At 40.0% G+C, this 16,626-nt stretch overlaps 1 protein-coding gene across 11 annotated transcripts in view; it reads right to left on the reverse strand.

The window, feature by feature from the left end:
• The window catches only part of lef1 (lymphoid enhancer-binding factor 1), a 198,809-nt gene extending 182,803 nt beyond the window's left edge, over positions 1-16,006 (reverse strand). For 2 of the 11 annotated variants that reach the window (XR_011353913.1, XM_069925777.1), the window contains exons 1-3: positions 15,216-16,002; positions 15,018-15,087; positions 14,769-14,896 (exon numbers count right to left, since the gene is read on the reverse strand). Coding sequence is in view for 8 of the 11 variants with exons in the window: in XM_069925777.1 (XP_069781878.1) it covers positions 14,769-14,896; positions 15,018-15,087; positions 15,216-15,428 (411 nt within the window). In the remaining 3 variants the exon portion in view is untranslated. Of the gene's footprint in view, positions 1-14,768; positions 14,897-15,017; positions 15,088-15,215 lie in introns of all 11 variants that reach the window. The other 9 variants (XM_069925778.1, XM_069925771.1, XR_011353915.1 and 6 more) reach the window with 8 other exon arrangements.
• Between the last annotated feature and the right edge of the window lie 620 nt (positions 16,007-16,626).

Here is a 16,626-nt window from a genome sequence, read left to right on the forward strand (position 1 = left end):
TCGACAGCGGTTTCAAGACTGGGACCTTAAATAAAAGTTTCTACCCCTTTCCACCTTTCCCTCCCACACAACAGCTCTACTGACTTATGCTGAAAGCTGACATTGGCACAAGCAATCCAGTGTCAATCTTTTATTCCACGTCTATTCCATAGCTTGATGGTATAATGTTCCAAGACATCTTGCAAAGATGGCAAGAAAAAAAACATTGGTTAGCCAAAGCAGGAGCTATAGGGAGGGATGAAAATGGGTATTTGGGAAAGCCTGAACAAATGAGGAGATGGTGGGAGATGTATAAATGGCAGAAGAAACACACCATCTCACATACTGCCCTCCCACCTGACCTATTCGGGTCCGCTTGCTTTGTCTGTGGGAAGTGTGTGTGGTTCCCACGCTAGACATCTCTGAATTCACAAGTTATTCTCTAATACCAAAGGACTGCCTGAGTATAAAAAGAGGGTTCTATAATATCATTTAAAAAAGTAACTCTGCAATTCTTGCCAAATTTACACCAAAAAGTGTCTCTTGACTCGATTCTCTCTTTAGCTCACATTTGATAGTGGCATTATTGTTAGTGACATCTACAGCTCATGAAAAAAAAAAGTGAAAGAAAAACTGGAAAGAAAGACAGAGGTGATGGGAAAATGGCAAGTGCTGGAAGTGACTGAGCTACAGGGTTAAATTTCCCTTCCATCTTCCCTTTGCCAGCATCTTTTACTCTTCCTGAGATAACTTTTATATGATTTTCTTTATTAAAAGCCTTTGCATCATTTTAAGATTTTAGTGCATTATTCCATAAAATATATACTTAAATCTTTAAAAACATTCATCCCTGCCAGTCTTGCTCAAAAAGGGGATTTAATTCATTGTAGGCATAAAGAATGAAACTACACACCGGATGTCAAAAGTGTGATACCCAGGTTCAACCTTAACTTCACAGGCATCAGTACAGGTTGCACAAACTATACTTGCATAAACACACTCAGAGAATCTCACACACACACACACACACACACACACACTTAGTTCTCACTCAGACTACTCTTTGATGCACACACGCTTAGGTTGCGCAGAAGTGCACACGGACACACACACTTCTTGCACAGTACCAGCCAGACATCAACAACATGGCCAGGTGTTCAGTGCTGAGCCACCTCTCCTCACCAACCCATCAGATAAGATATCTGTTCAGGTACTGCGGGTTAACTTGTATAGCTCAAGACAGACACATTACACCATACACTCCCTGAGAAGGTGCATGCAAGAGGCGTAAACAACAGCTGGCGGTAGCAGACACAGTACATGTGATTTAGGGCAGCATTATTAAGAGAGGTGCTTTTGAAACAAATCACCTGAAGCAAAAGCAAAGTTGTTTTTTTTTCCCCTCCCACAATGGCCATCAGCTTGGATCTGACTGGTTCAGTGGCCAGTATGAAAGTACAAGTTCCAAAGTCCACTTCAGTGAATGGTTGCTCTTGAAATTCTTAAATCCTTGATTTTAGCCTCATAAAGTATTGGTATTACTGGGTAATTTAATTGAATGGGGTGTTAAACAGGTGTCAGACCAGGCAAATGAGGTTTAAAATCCCTATAGACATACCCTATTTCTCCTGTCAAACAGGAATGCTTTAATATTCTTTTACCTTTCCAACAATTCCCAGATGAATCTTCCTCCTTTTCTTCCAGTTCTCCCTGCCCCACTTACAATTTTGCCAAAAGCAACAGCGAACGAGATAACAAAGAGAAAGATACAACTCTCACTAGCTCTCCCATTCCTTCCTGTGTGAACCACGAAGCAATTTCCCGGCACTTGTGTGTATAAAGCCTTCTCACTGACTCAAGGATGCGACACAGCCAAAACATTAAAGCAAACCTGCACAATTAACCACAGTTTTAATTTAGTTTTTTTCTTGTTTTTGGCTTTAACAGTTTCTCACGATTGTGAGATTAGTGACTAACATTGTTGGTGGTGGAGTTGAACAACTTAATGTATACAAGACCGTCACTATTCACATTCTGACGATGGTTCTTCATTTGTTTCGGAAGATAATGATTTTTCATGTTGCTGACATTTTTCAGAGGTCATCGAACACAGAATGCTCTATCATATTTACGTCAGGAAATGGGAACGTATAACTTTGAGCAAGAAAATCTACAGAAGCGGAGCACGAGCACAATATACAAATGTGCTGGAGAAACGCAGCAGGACACATAGAAGGTCACATAGTATTTAAGGCAGAGATTGATAGGTTCTTGATTAACCAGGGCATCAAAGGTTATGGGGAGAAGGCCAGGCAGTGAGGCTGAGTGGGAAAATGGGCAAACTCGTAATTAAATAGCAGGGTAGACTCGATGGGCTGAATAGCCTACTTCTGCTCCTACATCTTAGGATAATGTCTTACATCTCATCCATAGGAAGTAAAGTGTAACCAAGATTTCAGGCCTGAGCCCTTCATCAGGAAACCACATCCTGTATTCCGTCTTGGCAGCATCCAAACAGGAGACATTAACATAGACTCCTCCAATTTCTGTTACCTTCTCCTCGTGCGGCTCTCTTTCCCTAACCTTCTATTTCCAATCCTCTAGCTCCACACCCCCTTCCATTCCTTTTCCAATCAGAGTTACCTTTGTTGGAAGTTTTAATTCCTTAATTCCGGAGCCTGAGGAATGATTCAGAAACCCGAAGAAATTCAGCATATCACCTGCAGCACCACCCCCCACCCCCCCCCCCCACCCACCAAGCAGCTTCTAAAGATGTACTGTCAGCAGTATCCTGACAGGAAGCATCATGGTGTAGTACAAAAACTGCCCTGCCCAAGATGGCAACAAACTGCAGAGTTGTAACCACAGCTCAGACCATCACACAAACTGCTCTCCCTTCCATCGACTCTTTCTACTTCCCTGGAAAAGCAGCCATCATGTAAAAAGGGTTGCCCCACCCTGGCCACACTCTCTTCTCCCTCCTCCCATCAAGAAAAAGATTCAGGAGTGTGAGATGATGCACTAGCAGATTCGAGGACAGTTTCTTTCTCATGGTTAATATCAACAAATCTCACTCTGGTAAAATGATGATGCTTTTGCTCTATACTAACTGATCACTCTCTGTAATTCTGTACTGTGCTATTAATTATTGTACTGTGCATAAGTTGACTCATACAAACTCATACCTTGCACCTCTATTTCTTTCCAATGGCTACCAAGATCTTGCATCTCATGTTGTTACATTGTACTCTGACATCACAAGAGAAAGAATTTCATTGGATATGTAGATTGCACAATGTACATTGCAATGAACATCATCATTATCAAACTTTCTCACTGTAGCTTGATACATGTGACAATAAACTTGAACAATTCAGTTTTTATTACCTTTCATTTCCACTTAACTGACAGTGTTGACGGGTTATGGTGTTTTGACCTTCATTAGTCAGAGGATTGAGAACTTGTCTTATGAAACAAGGTTGGCTTTTCTTTTTGGAGTGATGAAGGAAGAGAGGTGACTTAATGGAGGTACATAAGATTATGAGGAGCTTAGATAGGGTGGAGAGCCAGCATCTATTTCCTGGGGTGACAATAGGAAGTACCAGAGTACATCTGTTAAGGTAAATAGAGGAAGGTTTAGGGGAGGTGTGAGACAGGTTTTGTACTGAGAGTGGTGGATGCCTCGAATGGATCGCCAAGGGTGGTGGCAGAGGCTGGCACAATTGGGACATTCAAAAGACTCTTAGTTACATGGATGAAAGAAAAATAGAGAGCTATGTGTGTGAGGTAGGAAAGGATTCAATTGTTGTGGAATAGGTTAACATAGGTCAGCACAACATTGTAGGTCGAAGGGCCTGTACTGTGTTATATATTTTGTGATATTTGGCACATTGCAACCAGGTCTTTTTTTCTGGCACCAGTAACCTCTCATAGAGCTTTAGTGAAGGAATTATAAGAATGGGGTGGATTCTGACAGGTTACCTGTGGAATGCTCCACCTGATTTGTCTTGGACTCCTGGCGAAAGGGAGAAATGGGTTTCCTCTCTGACATGGATCACCTTCACACTCTGCCCACAGCTATATTGCCCGCTCTGGACACTGTAGAAATTGTTGTGTTTCATTCACATTTAAACTTCAAATGCACAGGTCCAGATCACAAAAATTGTACTCCTCAAATTCAGTATGATCATGGCTCAAATCATCACACAAGTGTACCTCCAATCAACCACAATCAGACAGAGAATCATGATTAATTGGCTCTAATCACCTTAAAGTGTCAGCACAACTTGGATGTTGCTGGCCCAGTTCCAAGGCAGGTACTGAGGGAGGGAATTGGGTGTAAAAGCCTTTATGGGGATATCTGGGAGGGAAGAGTCACAGGTTCAGGGGTCAGGCCAGCCCATACAGCACACATATACATATACACACATCAGGGTAGCACCACAACAAGCTAAACTCTAATCACATTCCATTTTCCCCCTTCCTATTAAATAGGAGGTACACAAGTTTGAAAGTTTGAAAACACACACCTTCAGATTCAGAGACAATTTATTTCCTGAAGTTTATAGCCTCTTGTATGGTCCTCTCTTTAATTAAAGATGATGCTTTCCAATGTTTAATTGTACCTATCTCTCTAATACTATACACTACACTTTTGTCCTATGTGGCATTAAACCTGCAATTTTGATTTATTGCAATATTATCACCTGCACTTTTATTTTTATTCTTGCACTACTTGTTATTCTATTTTTGCATGCAAAGCAAAGTTCTTCATTATGTCTTTCTACATGTGATAATAAGCAATCAATACATTTGCAACAAGTGATGGCATTTCAATAAAGTTATCCCCACTCCATACCATATAGATTCCATAGATGACTTCAATTATTTCTTGGCCTACATACTTTTCAATCAGAATAGTTGGGACATCCCCTTTGAAAATGTTCTGCTGAAATAAGTCTTCCCAAAATGGGAGGAAATTCTCCCAGGAGGTATATTAAAAGTTGGAAACAAAAAAACCCTGCTTGCTTAAGGATGACTGTTTGGAAAAGGGGGAAGTCTAAAATTCTGGTACCATGTTTTAAAAAAAAATCAGGGAAAGCCTCATAAATGGAAAGTCTTACGACCTTTCCCAAAGAGTGAGACCAGACCAAAGAAGATCAAATTTCCTACAACCTGATGCATAAAGCCCCAGATATACATCATGTTCTCGAGCCCTGTTTCTTACTTCACTTCCCCTGTCAAAGAATCCTCCATTGCTGTATGCAAGAGTGCAGGAGAAGCTCAGCAGGTCATACCGGATTGATGGAAAGGAAAAGTTAATCTGAAGGAGGGCTCAGACCCAAAACCCACTTTCCATAGATGTTGCATGACCTGCTGAACATCTGCAGAACTCCGATGTATTGAGCTAGACTCCCTTATCTGCAGATTTCTTGTTTACATTGCTTCCCATTGTTTTCTCCCTTATGTATATATATGATTAACCTAGTACTGAACATGTCATTACAGTATTTGCCAAATTCTGCAATCTCTATGTAAAGGCATTTCTCCTACATTCTTAATCAAATTTCTCTCTGGGGCTGATCCCAAAGAGATCTTGTTCTGCCTCTTACACCAAGGATTTACCAAAAACAAACTCAAACATTTTCATTCCCATTCACAACTAACACTGCTGTACCTATTACAGGCATGTAGAAAATCTACAAGTGGGCTTGAGATCCACCCCTATCCACATAATCCAGGCTACATTGTGCTTTGTTCTATCAGATAACTTGTTAACCTAAGCTATACATCAACATTCCACCAGCATAATGAAGGAGTACACAAATGTTCTCCCCTAGTCTTCAGCCCAATATTTATTATTTAACTAACTTTATTAATGACATGTATCTCATGATTCTTTAGACCATGTTATGGATTATTTTAATGTTACATTTTCCTACAACAGTGTCTGATTCAATGTTATTACCTGTGAAAAGTGCAAATAATTACTTTAAAAATTACAACTTCAAAGATATTTGTGCCTGATTAAGTGGATTTTGAAGTAAATAAAGTTTAAACTGTGTTTCAGTTTTACAGCGAATAGTGGGAATTAAACCAGGAAACATGCCAATTCCAGCAAGCAAATTCTACCTCCACACATCACAGAATCTTACTAGGAGAAAGGCTGCCCAAAGAATCAAGTACCAATATAGCTTACTGCTTAATGTACGCGGGTCACTGCAAAGATTACTCAAAGGTGCAGAACAATGAAGAACAGATAATTTCTAGCTCAAAAGAAAAAAAAATTGAACAGAGATTACAAAAGGTAGTTAGTGGAAGGGGCTTTGGAATCACCAGCCTTGCACTACCACAAGTTTCTGTGGAAAGAGAAAGAACAGATTCTTTCTTTCCTGTGCACATAAGCCTGGAAAAGACTGGAATTAAACAGACTTGAACAAAGTTCAAGTTCACGTTTATCATCATCTGACTATACACATACAACCAGACAAAACAGCGTTTTTCTCAACCACGGTGCACACATCACACAATACGTAGCACATAATAATCACAGATATACATAAATAATATACATAAATATTTTAGAATAATTTACTCATTTACAGGATACCCGTTCATCAAAGAGCAATGCTTGTGACAAACTGAGATGCAATATAATTGGTCCTCTCATTCTCTTCAACAGATCTTAGCCCCTTGTGTTAAAATAACAGCTTGGAAACATTAAAGCCAAACAATACAGTACTCATTATAACAGCCAGAAAATTCAAGCTTAGTTTTAATCACCTGTCCTAAAACCTAATGAAGCTGATGTCAAATTTGGCTTATCCTCCCATGAAGCAATCTGGAATATCTCTCTGCAACAAAGGTGTTATTTAAATACAAGTTGTTCCCTCTGTAAAGACCAATTCACAGATATTCCAAGCCTAAGATTATGTGGAACGCTGACTGAATAATCTACACAACTGAAAGAAGTATTAAAGCAAATCATTGTCATGACATTAAACAAGAAAGTCTGCAGATGCTGGGGCTGAATGCATTTTGACTCCAGAGCCTTCATCAAGAATGGATGGGAGGTCAGAGGCTGTGATGGATCTGGCTAGGTTCACTATCTTTTACAGTCTTCTGCACTCCTGGGCACTTGACTGTAGCAAGTAAAATTTTGGTGCATATATACATTGTGCAATGTATAGGACAATAAACTCATTATAATTCTAAAAAATGTTGGCACCAACCAGTCACATAAGAGAATACTGGAGCAGATAACTAAGAGCCCGATCAAAGAGGTAAGCTTTAAAGAATGTGTTAAAGCAGAGAGAGGCAGAGTGACTTGGAGAAGGGATTCCAGAGTTCAAGGCTTTGGCAATGGTTAAGAAACAATGTTCAACACAGAGAAGCCAGAAGGGAGCAGACACAACTCTCAGGGGGCTGCAGAGCTGAATAAAATCAAAGAAATTGGAAAGAGTGAAGCTCTGGAGGGAATTGTAAACTAGAATTCAAATGTTAAAATTGAGGCATCACTTCCTTAGAACCTCAGCAAGTGCAGGAGAGATGGGTGAACAGTTAAGACAAATGCTGAAGAATTCTCAATGACCTCCCGTTGAAGGAGGGTGGAGCAAGGCAGGCTGCCCGAAAAGTGAAGACAAGGGATAACAAAAGCACACTGAGTTTCAGTGGACAACGAAGATGGCCAGCTTCAGGCAACACTGCACAGAGATAATAAACAAGTTAACAGGCAGTAGTGCATCTCAAAATATAAACGTTTTGAAAGCTGACTAAAAACCCTTGGCTCATTCCCCAGCTTACAATGTAGAATACTTAGAAAGCAGTGTCCTGCACCAGTTTCCCATTAAATGAAATAGAGCTAACAGCATAAATAAAATCCTTAGTAATAAACGTTTACTGCTCAGAATGCCCTAAATTTGCTATGAAATTTTAAATAGAGCTCTATGCCATTTCTATGCAGATACATTCAACACACAGCAATCAGAGAAAAAAATTGTTGTGCATCAATAAGAATAAATATGTTGAGACAGCAGATACATAGATATAATATTTACTTATTGGTTGTAATGATCTTAGGAAAACACATTCCCCAAGAATGTCCCACGGAAAAATACAGGAGTTAATGCTTTTCATTACAATTCTACAGGATCCCTCTTCATTAGTGGTTACACTGCAACACTTTCTTCTTTGAAGCTTTGGTCCGTCATTAGAGGAAGCCTTTGAAGTTCTGTCTGTCGTTAATTCTAACAGTAGGAAAGCAAGGTCGCATCAATGGGGGTGTCAGGTCAGGCCCAATTCAACTAGTACCTCCACACAGGGAAGGTCACCATAAGAAATTGACTATCTTATGACAAGTTCTTTCTGGTACCATGGTTTAATATTTTCTTTTTTTTTGTTGTTGGGGTAATCTTTTTTTAAATGAGGTAACTTTTTTAAAAAAAAATGCATATCAATAATACCCACATTTTTGAGTGACCATGACTATTGATCAGCTCACTTTGGACAATGATGCATTGCCAAAGAGCAAGGAAAAAATAAACACAAAATAAACCCACTGCTTTCGCTGTCGAGAGATAACACAATGAAATTTATCATTTAGAAAGTTGTAGAAAATAGCAACGGCTATATGGGTTACAACAAAGAGTAGACAGTCTGATTTATAATCTTAGCACACACAAACGTATTGACTATGGAACAATAGGGCTTGATTATAAGTGATTAAATACAGAAGCCAAGAAATCATCTTTTGTGACAAGTGAAATATGAATATTTAAATTGCATGATCTGAATTATTTTGTCCTTTTTTTTCCAGTGGTACTAGCTTGGATTCATAAATCCAAAGTAATGCAATGCTAAACACGTTGGGATATTTATATTCTTTAATCCATAGAGTACGTTTTGAATTATTTTATAAGTATATTTTGAAAAATAAGTGCACACTACATCAATTTGATTTGAGGCTGCTTAATCCAGAATTATCAATGACTATACTTTTCATTTTATTTTTAGGAACTGCATTTACAATGTCTAAACATATATAAAACACAATTGTAAACACAATTGTAAATATTGCACAATTGGTTTATCAGTATGTTGAAGAATTATACTTAAACCATTCAGGATTCTCGAAACAGCAGCATTTCCAAATGCAAAATACATCTGAATGATCTGTTGTGTTTTTTCAATGAATTTTAAAGCTTTTTTTTTAAATAGGAATAGGTCCGTTTATTGAATGAAGATGCAGTTATAGGCTTCAAGTTGCTTTGAAAGGCAGCAAGAGAGATTGCATTTATATAGCACCTTTTGTGGCATTTTCAGGACTTCTAAATGTACTTCACAGCCAAAGATGTGCTTTGGAAATCTAGTCATACTTGTAAATATAGGAACCTCAGCAAGTAATCTGTAAAGTGCAAACTTCCACAAAGAGTAACTTGATGACGGGCCGAAGGGCCTACTCCAGCTCCTATTGTCTATAAATAATCTGTTAAGAAATGTTGATTTGCTGGATAGATATTGATCAGAAGCTCATGATCCCCTTCAAAATAACACCATGTCTAGGGATTTTTCAGGAGTGAATGGCAGGGGGGGGGGGGTATTTTGGTCTCATTGTAAGGCATTTTTCCCCAAAGGCAGCACCCCAGCAGCGAGTTCTCCTTCGACATACACACAAGTTTCACCTAGGTTTTTGATCAGGTCTCTGTTAATTAACTCAAAGGCAGATTTATATTGCTTATCCATCGCCTCAGGTAAAACACATCATGGATAGAATTTCTTTGTGCAACAATGAAATGGTAGAAGGCAGCAAAAGCCAATTCCCCCAACTCACTCCCATCTTAGCAGTGAAAACCTAAAGTAGAAGTTTATATTAACAAAGGGCACAGGCCCAAAATGTTGTTTCCCCTTATTTCCTACATACTCTGTACAACCTGCTAAATTTCTCCAGCATTTTTGTGTATTGCATGCATTTTTGTTTAATTCTGTTCTGGTGATCTAGACAGTAGGTCTAAATCAACAATGCAAAATCTATTCTGACAATTTTTAAAAATAAAGATAGCATACCCAAAATGACAATTAGTTGTACTTCAAGCTCACCTCGTACTGCCAAATTGAAGTTACTTGCAAATTGACGAAACAACACCTTATTTTCTGTCTTTGCTGTCATCAATATCATTAACCTCCAATTTTGGTTAACCTCCTTCCCTGGTATCTCTCCTTCTCTAACCCTCTGTCTTCTTTCCTCCAGCTCCCCAGTCCCTTCCCCTCATTCTCCTATCAGAGAGTTACCTTTAGCCCCTCTACACATCACTCCTCAGCTTCTTTCTCTTCTATCCTCCAACCTGGATCTAACTATCACTTGTGCTCCTTCCTCTTCCTCCCTTCTCTCCTCTCCTCACATGTTTGCACAAATCCCTAAAATTTATTTGATCTGTCCAGCACTTTTTTGACACTGGCAATCTGGATGATTTTTTTCCACTGGCTCTGAACAATTAACTTCTAGCAAGATAAATCTGACCAATAATGGCAATATCGGTTACCCATGAAATTAAGCAATTGCTTTGTCGAATGCAAAAGGAACAGAACTTTAATCAACCATTTAAAGAATTAAATAAGTATCATGCAGCTTTGATTGATACACAAAGTTTCCAACTGGCAAAGGATTTACTCAATTTGCATCTTAAAAAGCAAGCCACTGACAATTAACAACAACCCACATTTTGCGATGGCATGTTTAACATTGGTACTGGGCACTTTACAAGAGCACAATCCTTCAAAATTTATCACCAGACCATTGGAAGGGACATTAGGGCAGGTGAATTGATCAAAGAGTTGGTTTGAGAGGTAAAGAAGTAAAAGGAATTGGAGAGAACTTGGAGCTGAAGAGCAGAAAGAAAAACTGAAAGAGAACTCAGCAGCAGAGTTGGAAGAGGTGAGAGATGGGAATGGATAGGAAATGGGCGTGCCTGGATTTGAACTCCAGGGATAAGAACTTCACTGACAGCAACAATCAGATGCTAATGTAGATCAGCAAGCAGTGGAATGATGGGGGGGCGGGGCGGGGGGGGGCGGGGCGGGGCGGGGGGGGGGGAACAGAAACTGGTAAAAGTTAGCAGGCCTCTTCATCATGTGGGCATGGTAATCATAAACCTCTGGAGGAAGTAACCATCTGCAGATTTTTATTCCACTGTACAACAGATTTTTCAAAACACATGGGACCACTGAGCATTCCCTTGTTCTGAAGATTCTCTGATCAAACTGTACAAAATTGTGACATGTTTTTACCTCGAAGCATAAATGCTACTGCAGACCACACTGTAGTGAGGTCTCCAGCACAGTAAATATGAGCAATGTTTATTTTTGAAAGCATCTGCTGCACACTATTTAGCACCCACACAGATTTATTTTTAAACAAAATAGATCCATTTCAATTTCCTTTTAACAAGCCTATTCACAAGAACAGTGCTGTGTTCCCCAAATATTATAAGGGTCATGAAAATCTTTGCTTCTTAAAATGATTAACTAAATCTGTATACATCTACTCCAATTATATAAGAAGCAAAAGCAGTCCCATTGTTTTCTCCAAATGTAAAACAATTTTCTACTTGAGTGAAATAATCAAACAATTACTTTATATGCTCTGTATTGGATGAGAGTGAATACTAATCCATCAATATAACATAACTGCAAAGGCAGTCAAAACTGTTACCTTCAAATAAACATAATTGAAATCAGTGTAGCAACACTTTTCAAAAAAAGATTTCATATTTACAGCTAATTTATATTACAGTGGCAAATCTGTGTTGTCACTATATACAGTGACAGTGTAAACCTGACTTTCTATCAGGACAAGCACCTTGCTGCGTATCTTTCTGAGTATTTCAGTTCTCTCTATTTGCACTTCAGATTAACACCATCCACAGTATTTTTTTTAGCAGCACTTGGTATTAAATGGATCTTGCTATAAATCAAAACTAAATGAGCTAAGTAAATCTGAAAAGCTTTTTGGTCTTCTGTCCTTCTCTTCCTGGTATCTCCAAGCTCAATAAAATTCATCCTTGTACATCAAGACTATCATTTAAAACGGTCCAAAATATACCAAGCTTCAAAGGAACAGTAGCATGTAAACACCAAGTCAGAATGAATTATATCATGAAAAGGGGGTGTTGCAGCCACTTCAGTCAGAATTGAACTGTGTGCAGAACCATTCATATTACAAGGGTATAAAATCCACAATCGCTTCACCTCTGATCCACATGCACACGTGTTCTCACAACTGCCAAACAGACACCACAATAAAAGTTGTCTGCATTAACAGGCAGATTGGAATCTTGTTTGTCTACCTAGACTTCATGATCAATTAGGAAAAGGATCTCGCACAGCATGAAAGGGAGGTGCTGTAAGTACAATAGGAGATAAAATTTAACTTGGTGAACAGATCGGGGTAGTTTTGGTTGGACATCAGGTTTAAAAGCCCCCAGAGAAAGGGAACACAGAACAAAACTGCAAAAAAGCTCACAACTACAGCCCCACACCCCTCCCCCATAGGCTGAAAATGGTGCAGTACTATATTTGCATAAAAGCCACACTTTACAGGGATGAGCAGCAGGGATTGTTGATGTCATTCTGGGTCTACCTGAAGAACATCCAGCAATTAGCACATCCACTAAGAACTGGTGCAGATACAACAGAAATAGGCCAAATGCAGGAATCACATTGTTTTAAAGTTGCAATGTGACATCATCAAGACAGACTTGTCACACTAATCATGTTTATTAATGTAATTTCAATTTAACTACCTTATGTAGTGTTTATTAATGTAATTTCAATTTAACTACCTTATGTAGTGTTTCCAGCACAGGAAGAGGACATTCAACCATGCCTGGAGTCATATTGCAATTGGGTCAACCTTCTTCCCCCAATCTGCACTTTGTTTAATTCTGCTCCCTCTTGCATATTATGTAGAAAACTACTTTGGGGAGAAGGTCTGAAGACCAGTACCTCTCAATTCAAGAACAGTTTCCTTCCAACACTTGTTATGATCTTGAACCTCCCCTTACTACACTAATCATGAACTACTCCGACACCACCAGAAGTCTTGACTGAACAATTGTAATGCCATTTTGTTCTCTTGCGCAATGGCAACTATGAATATCTTTTTAATTTAATGTATACTATGGTGGGTTTTTTTTTAAATGAAATACCTGTTCGGCAGCAACAAACAAGAATTTTGGTGCACATGTAAAATGTATATAGAAAATAAACACATTGTCACTACTACCTTCAACTATGCCATATTTAATTATTTTCCTCAGGTCCTTTATTTTTGAATGCCAGTTTATATTTATGGCCATCACATTTATACTCCACCTCTTGTTCCCAAGCCCCCCCACAGTCACTCGGTCATCTTTTAGTTGTTTCTCTTTGAGGTGAAATACTTTTTCAAAACTCTTGTAGACAGGAAACTCATTATATATAACTATCTCAAACATGCAGATGCCCTACAGTTTAAAATGTATTTATTTTGGGAATGCCACCATATGTTTGATACCAATTACAATCACTCTGTAACCACAGATTATCAATCAATGCAGGGTATATAAATCACTCAAGGTAGTGTCAGATTATCCTTTCCTAAAAGTCTCTATAGGAAGCTATCAAGTGGGCACATCAATGGGTGTGAAGCAATGTCAGGGGATGGCTGAATTTACACCATGTCAAGAACTCAGATTTTTACTTTACACACACCAAAGATCAAAAACAGTGAAACCTACAGAGCCACACAAGCTTACTGCATCACAATATCCAAAACACAGCCAAATAAGTATTTATTAAAGCTTAATTTGGGGCACCAGAAACCTGCCTTTGCTCTAGATATAATCTTGTAACAGATTGGATCACAGAGGGACCTTATTGTATTTCGGCAATCAATATATCCCAGGTAGTCAATGGTGGATTTAGTGACCACATCTACAGCTATGCAACAGTAACAGGGCAATCACAACATTCTATCATGAAGGTTTCTGCTACTGGAGGTTTCTCTTAACTCCACCACTAAATGTTAAATTCACATCATTTGATACAATCTCAACTTTTTTTTAAAGCATGGGATCTATTCGGACACCAAAAAAAAAACCCCTGCAATCTGACAAGTGGTATGCACAGTTCCACTGACAAACACCAGAACCCTCTTCCAAGACTGCTCCCCACAGACCCCGCCACCCCCTCCCCCTCACGCCCAGGGGTGATAGTGGATAAGACAAGGATTGCAAACAACTCTCCCCTCTCCATCTTAACAATGTCTCATCTTTCAACATCAAACTGCTGAACCCATCTCTCGGCCTGTTTAATTTTAGCGGCTAAAAGAATTTACAGGGGTAAAATTGACCACAGAAGGTTTAATTGTCCAAACAAAAAAGCTGGACGTCATTCTCTGTGTGAAGAGGAAGACAAGTGGTATAACCTTGTCGAAACGACCCGAATTTAAAAAAAAGGTCAATAAGGAAAAGTCCTGCACAGAATGTATAGTAAAGGAATAAGAAAATAAATAACAGATTCATTGTACTTTGACACACACGCCGACTGCGAGGAGAACTTGGTTAATGCAACTCGAGTGTAACTGGATACCGCACCATAACCTGAGCAGACCGCAACCTGAGCAGGTGAGCTGTCCGGAGACACACTTGCAGCGGCCGAAGGAGCCACTCCAGCCTGAGGTCGAGGAGAGGGGCGGGAGGATTATGTGGCTGAACGAGTGGGGATGAGCCACAGCCGGGTCTCATTTGACTTACCGTCCTGGAGCCCGGAGGGGAAAGGGAACCGTTGTTCGGGTAGGGCTCGTTGCTCATGTTGGGAATCATAATATAACTGGGTTGGTAACCGCAGAAAACCGGGCCGACTGTTCCATCCGGCCTCTTTCCTGTTAAAAAAAAGTTTATTGAAAATATTATTTTAAAAAAGCCCAGCTACAGAGAGGGAAATTGCAGGAGTCAAAGAGGAACGCTTGGTTCAGTGTGTAAATAAAACACGAGAGTACTCACCCTCTTCCGAACCCGGACGGCGGACTTTATCTCGAAAGGAGTCCTCGTTAACCTGTAACCTTCTGCCCACCTAGAGAGTCGGGGTGTTGGGGGCGGGGGGGGGGGGGGGGGAGAGAGATAGAGAGAAAAGCAGAGGTTAGGAGCGGTTGGGAGGAGTGCGGGAGATGGTTCAGGGCGGGGGCGGGGGTGCAGTTGTACCTCGGGCTCCCGCGAGTCGCCGCCGCTGTCTCCGCTCCCCGGGTTGATCTCCGACTCGTTGACCAGCGATGACTTGAGGTCCGCCAGATCCCGCTCCTCGCCACCACTGATCTCTGCCAGGCTTTTCTCCTCTTGTTCGCCTTCGTCTTTGAACGAAATCATCTCGTCGTTCGCTCCCAACTCTGGGTCGCCACCGCTGTTTAACTGCGGCATCCCTCCTTGATGTTTTGGAGGGGAAGTTTGTATCTTTTAATGTAACAATGTTAATTTATGGAATCTCGAGAGAGAAAAACGGTCTTCTCTGAAAAAAAGCCAGTCTTGTTTATATAAACCCAAACCCCTGTAAAATTATAAAAACAATCGCGGAAGTTCCAGCAAGAAGAGAAAATACTGACTCTCTGGTGAAATGCAAACTCTAGCTTTGCTTGCTTGCTCTCTCTCTCTCTGGCTTGGGAGTGCAGCTAGTTAAAGCAAGCTCAGAAGACTAGTTGGTTGTATTGGGAGACGGCGGAGACTTGCAGCGAGAGAGGAAAAAAACGAGGCGAGGAGGAGGGAGAGCGGAGATCAAAGCTGCGCCGCTGGCCTGATTGACAGCTCTGATTGACGGGAGAGATTTACAATTGTCCTCTTCCAACCCTAATGAGATTCAGAGCAGCCTCTGCAGGCGAAGACCGAAGAGATTTTGCAAATGTACCAGCACACACAGTGAATTTTTCAATCAATTCGCAAAATAAACAGCCCTTTTTTGAACCCCACGTCCAGCTTTTTTGTTTGGACAATTAAACCTTCTGTGGTCAATACAATCTCTTTTCAACCCAATCATGATGTAACTTAGGAAAGGATCTGCTAAGGGGTAACATTAATTTCCCCTTCGGATTCAGAAAAGTACAAGGATTTGTTTTGTGGCTGATATTTAATCAGTGAGAGTCGGCTAAATGAACTCCCATTTTGAAGCTATTTCGCATACAGTACACAAATCGAAGGGGCAGCATTTTGCAACCTTCCCCCCCCCCCCAAAGTCAGGTCCACTTGAAATACTAGATCAAAGGATTTTGTCTTGCTGCAGACCTAGCAATGGGTTTTGGAACGCGTTGTGCCTCTATAAGGTGCGCGGCCTCCTTTTTATTAAAACACAGGAAAATGATGTTAGGTTAAACCCAAGAGGGAAAAGAATACGAATGAAACTCCCAACCACAATAGTCCCACTTTCTGTGTTTATTATTGAAGGCATGTTTTTTTTTTAAAAAGTTCCTAACCCTGTGTAAATAAATACGCGTTTGAAAATGTAAAGTTCTGATGAAGACAAAGGATCATTCAGCGGTAAGTGGGAAGTAAACAATCGCAGGACATCCTGAATATGGCAATGTTTAATACTACCGAGGAAATGCTACCTTTTTAAAGCTCCTTTGTA

The sequence above is a fragment of the Narcine bancroftii genome, chromosome 3 (assembly GCF_036971445.1).
Source record: "Narcine bancroftii isolate sNarBan1 chromosome 3, sNarBan1.hap1, whole genome shotgun sequence".
NCBI lineage: Eukaryota > Metazoa > Chordata > Chondrichthyes > Torpediniformes > Narcinidae > Narcine > Narcine bancroftii.